The 22,085-nt window shown below is 37.2% G+C and overlaps 1 protein-coding gene across 1 annotated transcript in view; it reads right to left on the bottom strand.

Annotated features, from left to right (window-relative positions):
- CFAP61 (cilia and flagella associated protein 61) overlaps positions 1 to 22,085 on the bottom strand; it is a 365,072-nt gene that overhangs the window by 106,170 nt on the left and 236,817 nt on the right. Inside the window, exon 21 of the mRNA XM_069075487.1 lies at positions 14,292 to 14,466. Coding sequence (XP_068931588.1) covers positions 14,292 to 14,466 — 175 coding nt within the window. The remainder of the gene's footprint in view (positions 1 to 14,291; positions 14,467 to 22,085) is intronic.

The following is a 22,085-nucleotide window of genomic DNA, read 5'->3' as shown; positions in this document are numbered from 1 at the left end:
CACACACACACACACACACACACACACACACACACACACACACACACTGGCCGTGTAACCTTGAGCAAGTTACTTAACCCCAATTGCTTATAAAAAAAAAAGAAAACCCTAAATGAAGTACAACTGAAATGACTGAAACAACAATATCCTTGTTGAATATATTTCTGCTATAGCTAAGTAAATCTTTTGTTAACTATTGAATGTTTTATAAAGTGTTGCATTTTCTTCCCATATCAAACATCTTCTACCAGAAGACTGGCCGGAGGCAGGCCCAGCCTATAACTGCATAGTCTTCTTTCTTGTCATTTTGGTTGTCCTTCTATGGACATTCTCCAGTTTAACATGTCCTTTCTAAAATGTGACAGCAAGAAAATACAATACTGTAGAGAAGAATATGGACAGAGAGGTGGAGCAGTGGATAGACTGCTAGGCTTGGAACCAGAAAGACTTATTTTTAAGAGTTCAAATCTGGCCTCAGACACACACTAACCGTGTGACCCTGAGCAAGTCACTTAACTCTGCTTGCTTCAATTCCTCATCTATAAAATGAACTAGAGAAGGAAATGGCAAATCATTTCAGTATCTCTGTCAAGAAAACTCCAAATGGATTCACAGAGTTGAACACAACTGAAAAATGACTTAACAACAGAGCAGAATATTGCAGAACTATCATGCTCCTCCTTCTGGACAGTTTCATTCTACTAATTCAGCCCAAGGTCATACTAGATTTTTTTGGTTGCCATGTTAACACTGTTGACTTACAGTTGATTAAAACTCAGAGTTCTTATCATAAACTATTATCTAGCCATGTCTGTCCTTGTATAGTTGATATTATCATGCATCTTATCATAGGACCATAGCTGGAAGGGGACCAAGAGGTAATCAAGTCCAACCATTTCATTTTATAGATAAATAAACAGAGACCAGGAGAGGTTGTCAATTGCCTAGGATCATTCACCTAGCAAGCAATGGAGGTGGGATCTGAATGGGGGTCTTTCTGACTGCTTATTCAGTTATAGAGATGGCACACAAAGGGAAATATGAAAGATTTTCTATGGATAGTGTGCCTAAATGGTGGGCTGGGTATGCCAACATACTTTGGGTCAGCATTAACCTTTCTCCTTAACCTTCCCTTCAGAAAAATGGGCAAATGGTAATTCAACCCTCAATATTTGCTGGCACATCATGCCCATAGTGTATTTAAGCCTACACCTGCATCTCTCTGAAGAATATTTCATTGACTTCTTCAAAGCTCAGTTTATTTGAATGTATAGAAATGACAAGTTCCTGACTTTAGTTCGACTAAAATTGGACTGCTTTTTAGACCTTAACTATAAGATAATATTACAAATAGTAACTTCTTAAATAGTCTATTGGTCACTGGAAACTTGAATACCACAGGGGAATTTTTCAATAAGTAACAACAGAATCCAGCCACATCAGTCTCCAAAGATCAATCTATGCTGCTTCTTATTGGGAATAAATTATCTACTACTAAGATTAAAGATCTAAAATTGGAATTACAATCTATAGGAAGTTTGTACTTAAAGAGAAACTGCTAAAAGAAACCGAAATTTTAATTTGGCTCGAAGGAGATGAATTCAGTGCTTTTCTTACTTCTCAACCACAGTGGTCTTTGAAAAAGCTACATAGGTGCTTCTAAAAGGGCTAAGTAATAAAAGGGGCTTCACTTTTGGCAGCCCAGCTGGGAAGAAAGAGACTGAGATTGATTATTCGAGTCAATACCTTTGAGAGCAAAGTCAATTCCACACTTCAGATTAAAAAAGCATTTAAGAGTTGGCCTTTTTAATGGCTTAAATAAATGGAATAGAAATCTTTGCCTTTAGATACATTTTGGACAGGGGAGACAAAATGAATGTGCTGGAGACTTTGATTCGGTCCACTAAGATAGTACAAGTTGCACAGAAATACGTCCAATCAAAGCCGACACCTGATCCCAGGGGCTCCTCAACTTGTTTGTCAGAAAACAATGCCAGTTTTGTGGTCTTGGTTTACTGGAGGGATTAGTTAAAAATTATTAAAGGTGAAAGTAGAGCCCACCTTTCACAGATGAGATAATTTTAGGACATTCGTTTATAAAAATGGGAAAGGAGAGTGCCAGAATTATTTTAGGTCTTTTAAATTCACACAATGAAATATGGAGCTTTGTATAAAAATTTTAGAATCCGAGATGTGTCCTATGAAATAGAACACTCATTTATGATTACTATCATTAGATGCTAAAAAGGCATTTTATTGCACTGAACTGAACTGAATGTTTTAATTTCATCTACTTCACATTATGCTTTGACACTAAGTTTCATTATCTTTCTCAGTGCTGTAAGGATGGGATTTTGATGAATAGTTTTATAAAAAAAGCTTTGACAAGGAAAAGGTTTTCTAATGTTACTTTTGTCATTGAGTTGGTCCTTAATGGTGTGAAAAATACATTCAGAATTAAGTATAAAGAAATTGCTTGAAAGATAATTTAAAGTTGTCTTTGTATTACTAAGTCAGAGAAACAAAATTATATTCTCTATTTGGAAGTTCATCATGGTGTTGCAGTGGATAGAATACTAGGCCTGGAATCAGGAAGATTTCAATTCAAATCTGGCCTCAGACAACTTACCAGCTATATGACCCTGGGCAAGTCATTTAATTTCAGTTTGCCTCAGTTTCCTTAACTGTAAAATAGGGATAATAATAGCACCTACCTTGCAAGGTTGTTTGTTAGGATCAAATGAAATAATATTTGTAAAAAGTGCTTAGCACAGTGCCTGGAATAAAGTAAATTTTATATAAATGCTTATTCCCTTCCCTTCCCTTCTATCTTCCATGGCCCCTTTGTGCAAAAGATCACATAATCTTTTTCCTTACTTCAGAGCAATTATTGGGTGACTTCCAGATGTAGGAACAGTACCATACAAGGGAAAGAATTAAGATCCCAGTGAGGGTTTGAACCTGGGTTCAAATCTCAGCTCTGATGCTTACTACTTGTGCTACCTTTTGTCAGTCACTTAACTTCCAGTGTTTGCACCTGAGAAATAGGAAGATTATATAGAACCACCTCTGTAAATTTATGATCTTATGAACTTATATCTGTGTTTTTTTAAAGTTCAATAAATATTTCTAAGTTCATTCTATGTTATATACTGTGCTAGATATGCTAATGCTATAAAGATACAAAATGATATGGCTTCCTACTCTAGTAGGAGGGATGACATATGTATACAGATCATTAAAATATAGGTTAGAATATGCCATAAGTGGAGCAGTGGCACAAGAAACAAAAGGATGAATGGATAACCTATGGCTTGGGTTTCAGTATAGGAGAAACAGTATTGAACTAGAAATCAGAGGACCTGGGTTCAAATCCTTATTCAGTCACTGTATGACTCTGGGCAAATATTCCTGTATGGGCTGCAGTTTCACCATGTGTAACATGAGCTTATTTAAGGATGTGACCTCTAAAGATACTTTAATTCTATGATTAGGAGGTAGCATCTGACCCTAGGCTTAAAGGAATGAAGACATGTATTCCAGGTATGGAGGGTAGGAGGGGGGCAAGAATTTTGAGTAATCTAATTTAGTTGGTATGAGAATGCATGAAGGAGAGAACTGGGAAAAAGGCTGAATTAGATGTTGGAGGGTCCATCAGTCAACAAGTATTTAAATGCTTACTAAATGGCAGGTACTGTGTTAATCAATGGAGATTCAGAGAAAGAAAAATACAAGTCTCTGCCCTCAAGGAGCTCATACTCTAATGGGGGAGACAAACATAAAAATAATGAGATCTATACAAGCTATATTGCTGTTCATTCTTCATTTTCAAAGAGGGCCAATGACATCATGGGGTGATGTCTTGACTTGCATGTGAATTGAATTTAAGTGAAGCAGAGTTGCACAAAGTCATTAGACTCACTCTCTCTTTAGAGTCATTTGAAGTCCAGTGGCAGGACAAAAGTCAAAATGACCAGTGATGGCCTGGGATGCAATGGATGACCTTGATGCCTTTGATGCCTGACCTCTAGGTACTCCACTTTCCTGGTCATTAGAGCAAATTATTCTCATTCACCAATTCTTCTGGGGGAAGTCTTTACCTGCTTGGGGTAGATACCTCCCAAGACAATCTCAAAGGAAGGCCCCTTGAAGAAAATGACAGTTGAGATATGTATGGAAGGAAGACAGGGCATCCTGGAGGCAGAGGTGAGGAGGGGGAATATTACAGGCATGGGAGACAGCCAACAAAAATGCATAGAGTCTGGATACAGAGTGTTGAAGGGAAGGACAGTGGGGCTGGATTGTAGAGTTCTGGGAAAAGAGTCAAGTATTGAGAAGAATGGGAAGATACCAAGGGATCAGGTTGCAAAGAGCTTTAACTGTGAAATACAGGACCCTCTTGATTCTGGAGAGATGAGAAGGTTTAGACTCTCCTGTGGAGAATTGGATAATGAATCAATTAGGGAGGAATGATTACTGTGCTGCAGTGAGGACCTAGTTGAAATTAGATAACATAAATTTATAGTGGATTCACTCAGCATAATTTCAAGATATTTTCCCATTCTGCTCAGCAGGCTGTGAATAGGAACAAAGGAAGTAGATGGTAGGTCTAATCAAGGGTTATACTTTGGCAAGGATAAGATTAATGGGGAGGAGAGGAGTGATCTGAGAGTAGAAGATAATGTGAAGTGAAACTAGTTTACCAAGGGATCAAGATAGGTAAGGAAGGAAAGTGAAGCCACTGTGGGGATGATGGCTTGTTAAAGAAGTAGAGTCATGGAAGGAATGGCAGTAATGCTGAGAATAAAGAATGAGGTTGTCAGTATGACATAGGGAAAGAGAGGATGATAAAAGATTACATCAAAATCATCTAGTCCAAACCCTAAATGGCCTCCAGATTTTTCCCTCTGGATAATGAATATTAGAGATGTTTTTGGTGACATTCATGCTTATGACTATGAGATTGTGCTGTGATATTTTAGATTATTTTTTCCAGAAGCAATTTAGGACTTGGCCTATATGACCTTGGTGGAATCTTTTATCACCAATTATTTCCCTATGTCATACCAACAACCCTGTTCTTCATTCTCAGTATTATTTCCATTCCTTCCATCACCCTCGTTCTTTAACAAGCCATCATCCCTAAAGTGGCTATACTCTTTTTCCTTACCTATCTTGATCCCTTGACAAACTAGTTCAATTTTAAATTTTAAATTATCTTCTGCTCTATCTGCTGATTCAGTAGGACAAGAATGAACCTAAAATATAATATCTATGAACCAAGATGAGCTGGATGTGGTCAGACAGGAGATAAAAAGATTAAACATCATCATCTTAGGTGTCAGTGAACTTAAATGAACAGGAATGACTGAATTTAATTTAGATGATAGCTACATATACTACTGTGGATAAGAATCCCTTAAAGAGAAGGAGTAGCTCTCATGGTCAGTAAAAGAGTGGGAAAAGTAGTCCTGGGGTGTAATCTAAAAAAAATGACAGAATGTTATCTGTTCAAATACAAGGCAAACCATTCACCATCAGAGTAATACAAGTCTATGCTCCAACCACAGATAACAAAGAGACCAAAATTGATCAGTTCTATGAAGACCTACAACATCTTCTAGAAATAACACCAAAAAAGATGTCACATTCATCAAAGTGGATTAGAATGCTAAAGTAGAAAATAAAAAGATAATTGGAATAACAGGTAAATTTGGCGTTGGAGTACAAAATGAAGCAGAGCAGAGACTTAATGGAGTTTTGTCAAGGTAACTTGCTAGTCATAGCAAATACTCTTTTTCAACAACCCAAAAGGTTATTCTACACATGGAAATCACCAGATGGTCTATATTGAATCATATTGATTATATACTTTGTAGCCAAAGGTGGAGATAAGCTATACTGTCAGTGAAAACAAGACCTGGAGCTGACTATGATTTGGTTCATAGGTTTCTTATTGGAGAAAGGGAAAACCGTCAGACCACATAGTTATGGCCTAAATAACATCCCTTATGAATATGAAGTGGATGTGATAAATAGATTTAAAGCATTAGATCTGGAAGAAAAGAGCGCCAGAAAAAGTATGGAGAGCGGTTCACAATATCATACAGGAGGAAGCAACAAAAAACATTACAAAGAAAAATAAAAGCAAGAAAACAAAATGGTTGTCTGATGAAGCTTTACCGATAGCCGAGGAAATAAGGAACGAGAAAGGGAAAGGAGAACTGAAGGCAGAATTCCAGAGGATAGCAAGGAGAAATAAGATGTTTGTCTTTAATGAGCAAAGAAATAGAAGAAAATAATAGAATGGGGAAAAATAAGAGATCTCTTCAAGAGAATTGGCAATATCAAGGGAATGTTTCATACAAAAATGGGTATGATAAAAGATAAAAATGTTAGGGGCTTAACAGAAACAGAACAGATGAAGAAGAGGTGACAAGAACATACAGAAGAACCATACAAGAAAGAGTCTAAACATCACCAACAGCCACGATGATGTGGTTACTGATTTAGCACCAGACATCCTGGAGAGTGAAGTCAAGTGGGCCTTAGGAAGCATTGCTCACATTAAGGCTAGTGGAGGGTGATAGAATGCCAGACGAGCTATTTAAAGCCCTAAATGACCATGCTGTTGAGTGTTGCACTCAATATACCAGAAAATTTGGAAAACACAGTGACCACTGGATTGGAAAAAATCAGTTTACATCCCAATCCTAAAGAAGGGCAATGCCAAAGAATGTTCAAATTACTGAACAACTACAATCATTTCACATGCAATAAAATTATGCTTAAGATTTTGTAAATTAAGCTTCATGAATATGTGAACCCATAATTATCAGAAGAGCAAAACAGTTTTCAGAGGCAGAGGAATTAGAGACCAAATAGCCAACATTCACTGGATTATGGAGAAAGCAAAGGAGTTCTAGAAAAACATCTGCATCATTGACTACACTAAAACCTCTGACTGTGGATCACAACAAAATGTGATAAGTACTTGGAGAGATGGGAGTACCAGATCAACTTACTTGTCTCCTGAGGACCTATATGCAGGCCAAGAAGCAACACGTAGAACCAAACGTGGAACAGCTGATTAGTTTAAGATTGGTAAAGGAGTATGATAAGGCTATATGTTATCACCTTATTTGTTTAACTTTGATGCAGAGAGCCAGGCTGGACAAATTAAGAGCTAGAATTAACGTTTCCAGGAGAAATATTAAGAATCTCAGATATGCTCAGATTGTACCACCCTGATGGCAGAAAGTGAAGAAGAATTAAGAAGCCTCTTGATAAGAGTGAAAGAGGAGAATATAAAAGCTAGGTTGAACCTTAACATAAAAAAAGCTAAGATCATGGTAACTGGCAAATAGAGGGCAAATAGGTAAATAGAGGGAGAAGAAATGGAGCTAGTGTCAGATTTTATATTCTTAGATTAAAACATCTCTGCATATGGCTATTGCTTGCTACTTGGAAGGAAAGGTATGGTAAATCTGGATAGCATACTAAAAGGCAGAGACATTACTTTGCCGACAAAGGTCCATATAGTCAAAACTATGGTTTTTCCAGTAGCAATGTATGGCTGTGAAAGTTAGACTCTGAGGAAAACTGAGTGCTGAAGGACTGACACTTTCAAATTATAGTGCTGGAGAAGATTTCTGAAAGTTTCTTGGACAGCAAAGACATCGGATAAGAAAATAAAGAAATAAATTCCGACTATTCACTGGAAGGTCAGATACTGAAACTGAAGCTTAAATACTTTGGCCACATAATGAGAAGACAAGATTTTTTGGAAAAGACCCTGACATTGGGAAAGATTGAAGGCAAAAGGAAAAGGGAACAACAAAAGATGAGATGGATAGATAGTGTTATAGAAGCAACAAATATGAACTCGCAAAGATTTCAGTAGATAGTAGAGGATAGAAGGACCTGGCATGGCACAGTGCATAGGATCACAACTGAGCAGCAACAAGAACAATAAGATAAGGATTCCACCATTGTGAGAGCTCAGTTGAGGAGAGATAGCCTAGATTTATAATGGACCCAGTCAACAAGATTATTTGACTTCCTCCAGCAATACCAGGGAAGAATATTATTGTTGGGAGGCAGATGGCCTGAGGACTGAGGGATTCAACAACAGAGGAGAGCTGATCATTCAGTCAATACTAAATAGGAAAGGAAGAGAAGTTTGAATAGAAAAAGTGGTTTGAGAGAGAAAGGGGGGATATAGAAATCATCGAGAATGAAGAACAGGATCAAGAAGAAAGAGTGGTAAAGATGAACAATTGTAAAAATAGAATAACTAGCTCAATGAGCTACCTATTAGTTTAACAAGCCAAATATATAAATGTTGTAACTTTGCTAAGATCTTTCAATCTTGGCTTTGTTACTTACTGCCTTGAATGAATCAATTTACCTCTGTGGGTCTCATTTTCCTCCTCTATAAAATGCAAAAGTAGGACCAGATAATTTCTAAGGTCACTTCTGGATCTAATCCTAAGATCACATGAAATTAATGTACACTAAGAAGTTTTGTTATTTTGAATATTAGTGAATATTAATTTGCCTTACAAGTATATTGGCTTTTCCTACATCAAATTTCTAGAAATACTCAAATTGCCCAGTACTTTATCTGAGTAAGCATCTTCACAAATAATAACACTAAAGAATTCATTAAAAATTTGGAACAACTTAAGAACTTAATTTTGTAAACTTAAAAACTATTTGATGTTCACAGGTTTATGAATCTCCTTTTTATTTTTTGTAGATTGAAACTTAAGATTTCTTTGACCTTAGTATGACCTGTTTCATTATGCTTTGAAATAAAAAAGAAAGGAAAAAAGAATATATTAGACATAGCAACAAAGGCTTTGCTTGGTGATTCATGCACTGGAATTTTAATGTCATACTTTTCCTACAAATATGCTTTTAATAAGGCAGTAAACTGTATTTAGCTAAAGATGAAAATAATTGATCCATTTCAAGCCATTAAAGCAGTTTTATTTTTTTTTTACCTTACTCCCATCCAATTTTTTCATTTTCATAGAAAGTACAGAGCTAATAGCAGATGAATTTCAATTAGTTTCAGTTATAGTCATAAAATGTTATGGTGTATTAGGTTGATAGATTTTATCAGAAAAACCCCAAGGTGAACTCCATAATATATGTTGTATATTGTTTTTGGAAATACTTAAAATACCAATTTGGGCTATCTTCAACAGACAGTGTAGCCATTCAAATAGTTTATTCTCTCCTCCTTCCTTCCAGCTTCCCCCCCCCCATGTTAGCTTTCCCCATTAGAATGTAAGCTCCTTGGTGGTGGGAACTCTCTTGTTTGCTTTTATTTCTATGCCAAGTGCTTAACAAAGTAAGCATTTGATAAATGTCTTAATTATTCATCTGTCTATCTTCTAGATGTCTCTACTATCTATCTCTTGAATATCTGGATCTCTCTGCTATCCATCATGTTTTTATCTATCATTTATCTTTCCATCTATAATTTCTTGATTATCTACCTCTATCACTTTTCATTTATCAGTCTCTATATCTATTATAATCTATCATCTATCAGTCTCTGTATCTATCGGCTTTAATATCTCTCTATCATCTACTGTCTACCTAGTTAATGTACACTGACCTCAACTTTATATATTTGGAAAACATTTCATTCCTATCTGTTGATTGCACCACAAAGCAAAAATTGATATTTTGAGATTTTTAAGCTTTCAAGCAGATGCTGGGGTAGAGATTGTGAGTGTCTCTACTCATTCATAGGACAGGGATTGGGGTTGGTTCTGATATATCATTGGTATAGGGAATTCCTGGCATATGGCATCTATATATTTTTTTAACTGATAGAACACATGGAGAGGCTGTGAGTAGACTGGCAATTTCAATCTTACCTTTGAACATACTTAAAGGATAAGAGCATGCTTGGACAGAAGTAGATAAATTCAGCCAAGAGATAAAGGTCTGGAAATTTTGATTTAAAAAAAAATCAGTGTATTTAGAAAAGGATAGAATGATATTGAGGAAGAAAAAAATGAACTATAATGAAAAACATCTACTCAAAAGAAGGCATTTCTTGGGTGTTATTAAACTGACTTGAGGAGAAAGCTGCGATTGAGAGGTAGGGCAATAGTAATATAGTAGCTCTCAAGGTCCTAACTTTATTTCTAACCTCTTGATCACAGCAGGATTCAGTAGTTATGTTGCTTTTTAGTTTTTTAAACACTCTGGTGGTACTAGATATAGCTTTGACCAGTCTTTTTTTAATGCCTCAATCAGCTTTGGACACTTAATTCTTATTAATGGCTTAGAAGTAGAGTCAGAAGTACACATAGAGGCAATGAAATTTTTTTTAAACTGCAGCTAAAGGGACTGCCCAAATAGAACAATGGTATCCAACAAATATTACTTTTGAATCTCTCCTGCCACCTCCATAAACCAGGCCCTGATTTTCCCCATACCTATTGGTCTCCCTGGATCTCTAATCAATCCATCCTGCATACTACTGTGAGGTTAAACTTCCTAAAACTCTCTTTTGCTCATATTGGCCCTCTGTTCAAACACCTTCAATAGCTATAGACTGTGAAATAAAGATCACACTCCTTACATGGCAATCACACATGAAAACTCCTTAATACCAGTTCAGCCACATCCTCAACTACTCCTTTTCAGGAATCTGATGTCCCAGCCAAATTGGTCTGCATATCATGCCCCATTGTGCCATCTTCATTATTTCCTCCATGTTTTGTTCCCATTATTGCCCCTGCCTGGAGTGCCCTTTCCCTTCACCTCTGTCCATGCTAAATCCTACTCAGCTTAAGCTAATTTCTTCTACTTCCTCTGTGAGTCTTACCAAAAACCCAAAATCCACATCAGACTCTTCCTCCCATGACTTTCTATAGCACTTACGGTCTGTAACATTCATTCACCACTTATAATAAGCTACTTCATATTATATCTTTAAGTATATATATTTATATATACACACATGTACACACACACATATATATGTGTGTATATATATATATATATATGTGTGTGTGTATATATATATATATAGTATACACACATATGTGAGATAGGGAGAGAGAGACTCCTCTAAGAGAATGCCAGTTACCTAAGGGGACAGTCATATACCTTTTGGTAATTCAGAACTGTGGTTCAGTGCCTTGAACATAGTAAGCACTCAACAAATGATTATTAAGGAGAAGAAGGAAGATCTTATGAAAGGAAAAAAAGCATTTTAAAATAATAATATTTGTTTCAATCCTGGAATTTTCTTTGTTTTCAATTTCATTAGTAATTTGAATTTCAGGTAGAATTCTTTATAGATGACAAGACTAGTACATCAAGCAAGATATGAAAGATATAGTCCCTGTGCAATGTACCAAATCATATTATCTCAATAGAATATTATACTTAGAGATCCCTAAAAGCTATACAACTACCATATCTTCTTTTCAATACTGATATAGTAGGACCATTTGTAATCCAAGAATCAAAGGGATAGCAGAAGCTTGACAGTGCAATATTTTGACAAACCCCACAAATAATCAAAGTGAACTAGATGGTCTATCATGAATACAAGAACTAGAGAGCACTCTTTCTCATACTTATCTTCTGCCTTATACATTCCCTGACATTCTAAGGTAGTGGCAGAGAGTATAGGGGCTCAGAGAATCAAGTAAGAACTCAGAATGGAGATCTTGTCTCAAGTCATTTCTGGATCCCCTTTTGCTTCTCTTCTCTTCTTGAAGAGAAACAACCTATGTAGTTGGGATCCATCAAAGTATACTAGAATTCTTAGGGAAATCAGGAACTTGGGAGTTTTCTGGAACTCACAGTTGAATGGGAAGAGTAGATACGTATGCCCTTATAGGAGTTTGTCATAAAAGGGAGAAAGGATAGAGGATGATAACTTGAGGGAATGGTGGAGACAAGGGAAGGCTCTTGTTTTTTGAGGCATATGTGAGTATGTCTGTAGATATTGGAGATGGAGCAAGTGGATAAGGAGAAAATGGAGATGATAGAAAAGGAAGGAATGATGGGAGGGAATCAAAGGATCATAGATTTGGACCTGAGACGGACTTTAGAGGCCACTTATTTTACAGGTGTGGCAACTGAGCCCCAGAGAAGATAAGCAACTTGCTTACAGTCACACAGGCAATAAATGACAAAGGTAGGATTTCTCTGGCTAGAATCAGAGTTCTTGGCATAGTAGACAGAGGGCTAAATTTGGAGTTAGAGAGACCAGGGTTTTAATCTTACCTTTAATATCTACATAGGTGCTTCCTTAAAGTCCCTAACAACTCAATTCCTCAACCTCCTTAGATTCTAGGATGTAGACCTTAATTCCATCTTAGACACACATATAGTGACAATAGGTCACACACTAGCTTTTCCATGACCTTACAGAAGTGTTTCACTTCCCTAATTAGAGACTCTGCTAGTTTCCTATCTGACAAGCATATAGAACCATGCATGAATTAACAAAAACCCCAACAAACTATATTTATTAAGTTTTTGTTCTATACAACACACTGCAAAGCACTGGGCATACAAATAGAAAAAAACAAGACAGACCCTGCTCTCAATAAATTCAGACTCTAATTGGGAGAGACAACACATTTAAGAAAGATAAACTGCAAGGCAGTGGAAGGGTCCACAAGTCTTAATAGTGCACAATGTTGTGACGGGTCCTTAAGGACAACTTTAGGTCATATAACAGTACTGGGAATCTGTTGGGCATAGAGGCAGGGCAGATGGTAAGGCCTACTGTTCCTCCATCTCACTGTAAGGAATAGAGTCAGTGACTTGTCCAGCCTATTCAAACCATATAAATAGTCAGGCCTAGCTGAGTTCTGGGTAAACTCAACAGACACAGTCGCAAGAAGAAAGCAAAGTGACCCCAGGGGTAGTGAGTCTTTCTGCCATTCAGTTGTCCTTACCATGTATTTGAATATAAATATATATGTTCACAAAACTATATGGTACAACACATATGTCATATATATCGTATATATACATATACATGTGATATGTATGTGTGTGTGTTTCAAGAGAGACTGAGTACTTGGCTACCTGGTTATATCTATCATGTATTCATGTGTGTGTAATATGTAAATATATATCACATATACATATAGATAGATAGATGGATAGATAGGTAGATAGATAGATAGATAGATAGATAGATAGATAGATAGATAGATAGATAGATAGATAGATATGAGAGAGGAAGTAACAGCCTCACTAGGCATCAGTTTCCTCATTTCTTCATCTATAAAATGATAGGGTTGGTCTCAGTGCCTTCAAAGTTCCTTCTAATTCTGAATTCCAAGATCAGATGCAAGTTGGACATATAGAACATTCTTGAGCTTGACTCTGATAAAATTAATAATTATTTTCCCCTATACTCTGTTTACAGCATTCATCCAAGTATTTGTATATTAGGTCACAGGACAAGGATTAAGGGTGACTAAAGTGTTCTGGAAAAACTCAAAAGTGAAAACTCAAATAAAAATGTGGTATATAAATTTTAGTTTCTTGTTGACTCCTTTTAAATTTCTCATCAAAGAAAAGTGGTTGTATTAATGTTATATTTCTCCCCCACACACACACTTTCTACACACCTTTTGAATCTTTAGACCATGTAGGCAAAAAGTATAAATGACTTAAATTCTCATTGGCATTTTTATTTAGTCAAATTTCAGTGAAATCTAAGGTAATGGAGAGCAATTGGTTGAAAACACCTCTGAATGATGGATACATTTGTACATATTTTTATGTGTCCCTTTTAACACAAAAAGTGATATGCAACTTGAATATGTACACCTGTGTGAAGGACTCTATAGATAACGCTAAAGAAGAGGACAATGGATTTTGAATGGGAAAAAAAAAGCTCTCCTAATTTAGATCTGTTTTTTTCTAGCTCTTTTCAGCTTTAGAGAGACATATTTTTCATATAATTGCTAAACATGTTTGCTTATTAAATTATTCTTTAATTAGTTAATGATTTTAGCCAAGCTTTGCTCTTAGGATATTCATTTTGTGGCATATAATAATTATAGATAATTAAACTATCTCAAGCCTTTTTCCCCCAGCAAACATTCTGGGTGTCCAAAAATGACAACAAGTTGTAAATTAATCTGGAAAACAAAGCATGACAGATGAAAGATTTGGTTGGAATTAATTAGGCAGTAATTATATGCTGAACTAGATGAAGAATGAGACTCATTATAGGAATAAAACACTGCTCTGAAAATGTTTATAGTTACAAAAATGCTTACCTTCTGAAGGAATAAAGTTCTTATTTATCCACTTCAGTGCCCTTAAACAATCCTGGTCATCATTGAGAGTGAAAAGATTAGAAGGGATTTTGCCAGTGTATCTTTGCTTGCCGTCCTTCATGATCTCTCTGTTAGTCAATAGTTTAGTGATGTCAGCCCCTGTGGGACATGGGACCTGAGGCAAAGATATCAAGAGAAACAATATGCTGGGTGATGACATAGTCATTCTAATGCATAAGGGACATGAAGAATGGCTGGCATAGGTATGTTTCTCCAAGAGTGCCATTAATAACTCTTTACAGAAGAGGATATTAGTGATAAACTAGGCCATAGCTCAGGAAAATTCAATTCATCCAACATTTAGCACCTACTGTCTACAAAACTCTACAATTCTTTGTGACGCGTAGTATTTTGGCTTGGGGGGGTTGGGAGCCAGAGGGAATAAACATTTAAATAGCACCTACTATGTGCCAAGTTCTGTGCTAAATGCTTTACAGATATCTCATTTGATCCTCACAACCCTGAAAGAAGGGGGGCTGCTGTTATTATCCCTATTTTATAGTTGAGGAGACTTGCTTAGGGTCATACAGCTACTAAGTTCAGTAGGACAGATTTCAGGCTCAGTAACCAAGTGGCCGCCCCTCTGGCTTGGTAGCCAGAGCTGGTCCTTTCCCTAAGCAGCTACCTACTACCTACCTGGTATCATTTGGAGGGAATGAGAAAGGCTTTCTGTCAGCCCCATTGACCTCCTTGGCATCTGAAATTCTCATCATTGTTAGCATTCCCACACCATTTCCTGAAGGCCTCCATTAAAATGCAATTATGTTACTTGGGAAGCCTAATATAGCTAACAGTTTAACAACCATTAACACACCAGCACCAATTAAGTTTTTTAACAGAGCAGAACCCAAAGGGGATGGGCCACAGTGTGGGCAAGTTTGAATAAGGGAACAGGCATAACTACCTGGGAGATAAGGGCTGGGAGATACAAAGGGATGGGATGGAGGAAAGCACTGAAGATCCACAATTTTGTAAAAGACTGTTCTCATCTACAGCTGCCAGGTATAAATTCTCAGTCCTTTGCGGAGGTGCTTACTGCCACAGCAGCTGAATGTAGCAGTCTTAGTTGCCTATAACAGTATTGAAGTCAATTTCTTTTTTCTTAAATATTTGTTCCACTATTATCCCCATGGGCAGCTTTGACTTGGATGGAAATAAAGGTCTCAGAACCGGAGTAAGTTGGCTTGTGGTATTTAAGATGGTAACCTTCTGTCTTCCATGTCAAAGTATATTAGGTGTTAGTCCTCATTTGAGTCCCCTACCTATTTGTCAAAATTTGTCACAAGTGGGGCAATCCGGGCCAGAGGGACCACATACTTTTACATATATGACAACCATCAGGATACTGGATTAGGGAGTATGAAAAAATGTGTCTAAAAATAAAAGATCTTTTGGAATTAGGTAAAGAAATTATTTCAGTATCTGTGTTTGTTGACTACTGTTTGAAAAAGGAAACTGTAACATGAAGGTGAACTAGCTTTTTAGCTTTAGCACCCTCACACTGGTTTTCAGTTGAATGGAAAGTTTGGGGGAGCCTGTAGGGATATTCACTCCTTATAGTGCAGGATTAGCTTGACTTTCTTCTTCGATCTCAAGAACACAATGATACTTTCTCCTGACTCCCCCAGGGCACATGGGTCTCCTGTGCATCATCCCTTGTGGAACTTCTGCAACAGCTGAACTTGGAATTGTTGACCACAGTTGTAGAAGCAATAATGGACAGCACCAACTCTTGCTTTTACAGAAAATGCAGGCAAAAGTCTTTAAGATGTAGAGGAGCAAGCAAGTGAACGCAGGGCAATAATAAAAAACGTCTTTGTCAACTTTTCTCCCGTCTTATAAACTTTAGGGGTTATATAACCCTGCTTCAGCTAACTGTAGAGGAGAAAGTACTCATTCCTCTTACCTATGCAACAATTAAAATATGCTCATTATTATAAGTTGCCTAAGTTAGAGAAGGAAATGTTGCTCAATATGCTCACAAAATTCCTCAAAAAGAACTTTTTGTATATAACTTTTGTGCAACTATAATTCAATGAATTAGAACAGTAATAATTTTTTTCTTTAAATTAAGAAGGAAAAAGGATTTTTTGAAATGTGAAATTAAATGATTATTTAAAATGAGTTCTAATCCAAGATACAAACTAGACATATGGCTGGGTTTTTTTTTTGGTTTTACTAAAATGCCAACAAGTTCTATTTATGGAAAATAACTATTTTCTGAACATAATCACAAAAACATGTTTTAAAAAGGTGCAACTAGAGATGATTCTCTTTCTTATAAAATGGACCTATATTTCTCACGATAGACAATACTCATTACAAAAGTAGACAACTAGTTGCTTTTATTAACATGAAAGATATGCACAATAGTGAACATAAGACACTAGAGTTTTGAAATCTTAATGGAACTATCATGAAGAACAGACAAAAAGTTGGTAGCATGAAAGAAAATGGAATTTTAGTCATATCACACCACTTTGGTAAGTCATGCTTTAATGAACCAGAAAAAAAGTCCTTCACATAAAATTATTATAATGAAGAACAAATTTACAGTCTTTCAATTTATAAAACTCTCAGTGCATCCCCCTTCCAAACAGTGGGTACAGTGCAGATATAAAAAGTCAGGGGGAAAGGAACAAAGTCTAAATTGAAAGTGAATTTACTCTAGTTGTAAAAGTATAACCTTCCTCACAATCTATACAATTCCTCTGTAGTCTAGCACTCATGGAGTTCTTTTTGGCCACTGCTATAGTATGAAGAAGTAGAAAAACTTCACTCAATGCCAACTTTTTCAGTGCCTGTAGGATGGCATTTCCCACATTATTAAGGCAGACGGACAGATTTGGCAGTAAGAGTTGAAACTGCATCCAAAGTAAACTGTCCAGAAAGAGCTTGGTGGAACTCAAGTAATATGCAAAGGTCCCTGCGTGGAGAATTGGCTATGGAGGCATACACATGGAAATAGTAATAATAATAAATAGTAATATTAAGAGTATGGGTGTTGTGTAATTATGAAACTCAAGCCATACTATCTACCCCAATTAGAGCGCTTTCTGGCACCAGGAGGATGTTTTTAGCCAAACTTGTTAATTAGCTAATCAAAATGACACCATTTTTGTTTGGAACTTCTATTCAACTTGATTTACTTTAATGAGTATTTATTAAGTGTCGATTGTGTGCAAGGTGTTATTATAGGAATTGGAGATACAAGACAACAATAAAACTGCCTCTACCTTCAAGGAGCTTCCATCCTACTGGGGCTTGGGGAGAAAGAGGCATGACATGTATACAGATAAATACAAAGCATAATACAAAGTTATACAGAGTAGTTCAAATGGGGAGAAAGAGCACTAAAAGTTGGGGGATCCAGAAAAACCTTGTATAGAGGATGGCCTTGAATTTCAAAGAAAGATACCAATTTTAAAAGGCAGAGGTGAAGACAAGGTGTAGTCAGGCAGGATGTAATGGCACATACTTGAAATTCCTGCTGCCAAGCAGGCTGAGGCTGGCAAATTGCTTAAGCTCATGACTTCTGAGATATAGTGAGCTAAATTTAAGAGTGTGCTCACCCTAAGTTCTTCACAACGTGGTGTATCATTGGGAATGAGGGCCTCTCGGTTGCCCAGGGTGGAATTGGAGCAGATCAAAGCTCCTATGCTGATTAGTAGTTGGGTAAAGAGTGTGAATGGCTGCTGTACTTCCAGCCTCATTGACATAGAGAAGCCCAGTGTGAGAAAAAAAAAAACCAGAGAGCACTCCAGGTGTGGGAGACGACCTCTGTAAGGGAATAGGAGTAGAACATAGAATGTTATACACAGGAAACAACAAGTCAGTTTGGCTAGAATAGAAGGTAACAAGAAACAAGACTGGAAGAGTAACTGGGAACCATCTTGTGATGTGTTTTAAATACCTTGCTGAAAACTGTATTTTAGCCTAGAGGCAACAGAACTACTGAAAAGTTTTTATTATTGGAATGGCATGTTATAAGAGCAGACTTTTTTTAGTCTGCTACCCCCTCATAACTGTGATAGATGACTTACTAAACCTCTATTTTATTCCAATTAATATTGATCAGTTTGATATGATTCCATGAGGTAGAGATTATAAGTTCTGATAGTAGGCCTCAGATCTGTGAACTGCAGATTGTAAGTTCACTTGCTTAGTTTTAGGAAGCTAACTAGAGGACTTCTACCCTTGTTTTTCCTTACTATGGTAACCAAGCCCAGTGTGACAGAGGTGACCCAATTACATGGGAAGACCACCAGCTATTTTTGTTGCCCCTCTACCCCTTGTCATTCCTCTATTGCCTGACATGAGGAGATGACCATGAGCACATAACCGATGGATTACCCTGGTTGCTGGACCATGGCCTGCCCTTCCACCAGCCTATTGGTCCATGTAGATGTTTTAACATTTGTTCCCCAACCCCATGAGCCTGTTCATTGACTTTTGTAGGACTTCCTGGAAGGTCAAGATTGGTCTGTCAAGGTCTGCTCATTAGCCAATTTGTCAACCAATGGGATTCTGTATTTTGTGTAGAATCTCCTGGATGGTCAAAGGAAAGGTCTATCAACCAATAAGGTTCTATATTTTTGTTCTGCTCCACTTGTATTGTCTCGGTAGCAATGACTATAAAACTAAAGCCCTGGAGGAAGGGGCATCTCAGATATGAGGTCCACTTCATTAGAGGGGACCATGAACCCTTTAATAAAGTGCCATTGACTCAGAGCACTACCTCAGTGGGGGGGATTTTCTTGCAGATTGGACAATTTTGAAAATCCCCACAAAATTCATCTTATAGACTGTAGGATATAGGATCAAGATGCAAGATACTATCAATATATGAGGTATAATACAAAAATTAATGTTAATCTGTTCACTGAACCTATGGAAGTTTGAAGTTTGGTAACTGGTTAACACTAATCAATTAAGTCATTTATTTAGGCTATGAACAGACTGATGCTGTCATTTGTTCATTCCTTCATTTTGTTTGTTTCTTTGGTATTTACTAACCTTACATACCTCAGCCCTAAGGCCCATGTTCAAAATTCCAAGGACTTGCTGGGCATGGTGGAACATGCCTATAATCCTAGCAACCGTAAGACTGTAGCTGTCAGTTTTCTTGAGCTCAGGAATTTTGAGCTGCCATGGGCTATGCCAACCTGGTATCCCTACTGTTTGACAACAATGTGGTGAGTGTCTGGTATTTATAACTGTATTGATAATGGCTAACAGCACAGAGGGGCTGGCCTCTCATCCCCTTAGTACTAGAAATATAAAAATAAGTCACAGACCCCAGGTTTCAAGCCTATTAAAACAAGTGAAATTTAAACCTGGTCTCTAATCCTATGACATAGATTTTAGAAGCCATGAATAAGGACATTGCTGCCCACATGAGAAGGTCACACCTCCTTTGATATAAAGAAAGACTAAAAACTTCTTTTAACTATTGCTCTCTTTGTGGTCCTATGCTGACATTGGTAGAATCAGCCTCCAGAGAACTCAGAGTGCACATACAAGTGTGTATATGTGTGTGTGTATGCACACATGCATATTCTTAATTAGGAGAGTAAGGCAATCAGCAGTTGTATTTTTATACTCTGCTGTGATGCTAAAGTCAGCCACATGTACCTCAAATTTTCATTCTAATATTTTTGGCTTTCAAGTACATATGTTTTATACACATTATTTTTCATCTTTCTTATTCCATGCAACAAAATCACCCATTTAGAAAGCATTTGCTGCTAAATGGTAAGGAAACAGACAAAAGAACCTGGTATCTTCCCCAAATTTCCTTCTGGGATAGATCTGTATTTTAGGAATATTAATTTGGCAGCTATGTGGCAGATGAATTGGAGTGCAGAGAGACTACAAACAGGGATAGCAACTAGGAAGCTATTAGAATAGTACAGGTAAAATGTGATGAGGGCTTAAAATAAGGTAGAGATTGCATGAACAGAAATGAGGTGATGGATACGAGATGAACTGTGGAGGCAGAATCAATAAGGCTTGGCAACTCACAGTGAGGGTAAAGGAAAGGAAAGAATCACAGGAGAGAAGGATTTGAAATTATAGAGAGTGTGAATAAACTCTCAGTTACTGGAGTAGATTGTTGAAGAGTAGATAAGCTGTGTTGTTAGCACAGTATGGAAGGTAGTGCCGCTGAGCAGTGGGAGAAGGAAAACAGCAGCTAGAATCAGCAATTCTGGAGTACACTCATCTCTTTCCCATAGTTGGCCTGGCTGCAATAAGAGTGAGGAAACAAGTATTTATTTGGGGTTTACTATGAGCCTGGCACTGTGCTAAATGCTAGGGATACTTATGCAAATAAAAAGAGATGCAAAAGGGAACTGAGAAAGGAAGCAGGAAGATGAAGGTACTCAACAGCAGGGCATGGTTTTGAAGTCAAGAAAGTCAGTAAGAATTAGCAGGACTTCCATTGCTGAGGTCTGAAAATTAGCTCTCATGTTTATGCTCTTGTAGTATTTGATGGTAGAGATGAAACGGGACCCCTCCAATTAGCATCAGTTATTCCTGGATGGATTTCTCTTTGTGTTGATGAGTATTCTTCTTTCATGTTCCTAGGGAGGTTTTATGTATTGGGTGCTACTATTGAGGTTCCTGAAATCTTGAGCATAGAAATCACCAAAGGAATTTAGTGATCATGAACTGGTCATAGGTTTTCAAAAACTATTTTTTCTTAGTTTCCTCATCTGGAAAATAATGACAATAACAACACAATACAACAAACCTCCGGGGACTGTTGTGAAGATCAAATGAGATAACAACTGTAATGCGCTTAGCACTGGCATACAGTAAGTGATATATAAAGGTTAGTTCTTGTTATTACAAAAGCATCTTTGGAATAATCTCCTCTCCCTCTGGGGGTATCTGTGTCATAGTTTGGGGACTCAAATTCTCCCAGACCTCTGATAGTTTTCAGCTTCTAGCTGATACAGGTTTTAGACCACCACACCAGACTTACTAAATTAGCTTATCATATTTTACACCCCACTTAAAGATAATGGAGAAAGTAGGACTTGGTAAAATAATAAAGTGGGATTGGAAATTCTTGCTTTGTGTAGCTAAAATCTCTATTGTTGCATGCTTTTCTGTTTTGGTTGTGATGGCAGTACTCTTACTGGAAAAACTTCTGGTGATATCTGACTGATAATGGGAGTCTTAAATCTAAATGATGCAGTTTTCTTTGACATTATTAAGATACAAAAGGAATAATAGTAATAGTAACATAGTTAATATATACATAATACTTTAAGGTTTGCAAGACACTACATATTTTATCTCATTTGATCCCCACCAGCTTTTAAGCCTTCTATTAGGACAAGAAGAACCAGAGGGACTTCTAGGATCCAAGATGGCGGAGTAAGCAGGATATCACTGTAACTCTCCCATATTTACTTCCAAACAACCATAAAATAGCATCCCAGAACAAATCCTACAACAGTGAAGTCAGTGGAAAGACTCTTTTAGCCTGGGAGACTTGGAGGATTGGCAAAAAAGGTCCTTATCACTATGGTATAAAGGGAGCACAATCCAGGACAGGAAGAGTCTCAGCAAGTCAGCAGCAAGCCCACCCCAGAAAACCAGTGGGGGAATCCTGAGCCCCAGTGTGGAGCAGGAAAACACTAACACCAGGAACCCCCATGTGCTTTAGCATAGTCAGAGGAACTGGCAGACTCCAAGAACCACAACGTGCTTCAGTGTAGCCCT

This window comes from Petaurus breviceps, unplaced genomic scaffold, assembly GCF_028583685.1.
Source record: "Petaurus breviceps papuanus isolate PSGF00001 unplaced genomic scaffold, PetGlider_PUasm1.0 90919, whole genome shotgun sequence".
In the NCBI taxonomy this organism is placed as follows: Eukaryota; Metazoa; Chordata; class Mammalia; order Diprotodontia; family Petauridae; genus Petaurus; species Petaurus breviceps.
The sequence above is the reverse complement of the archived record's forward strand: the minus strand, read 5'-3'. Positions and strand labels throughout refer to the sequence as shown.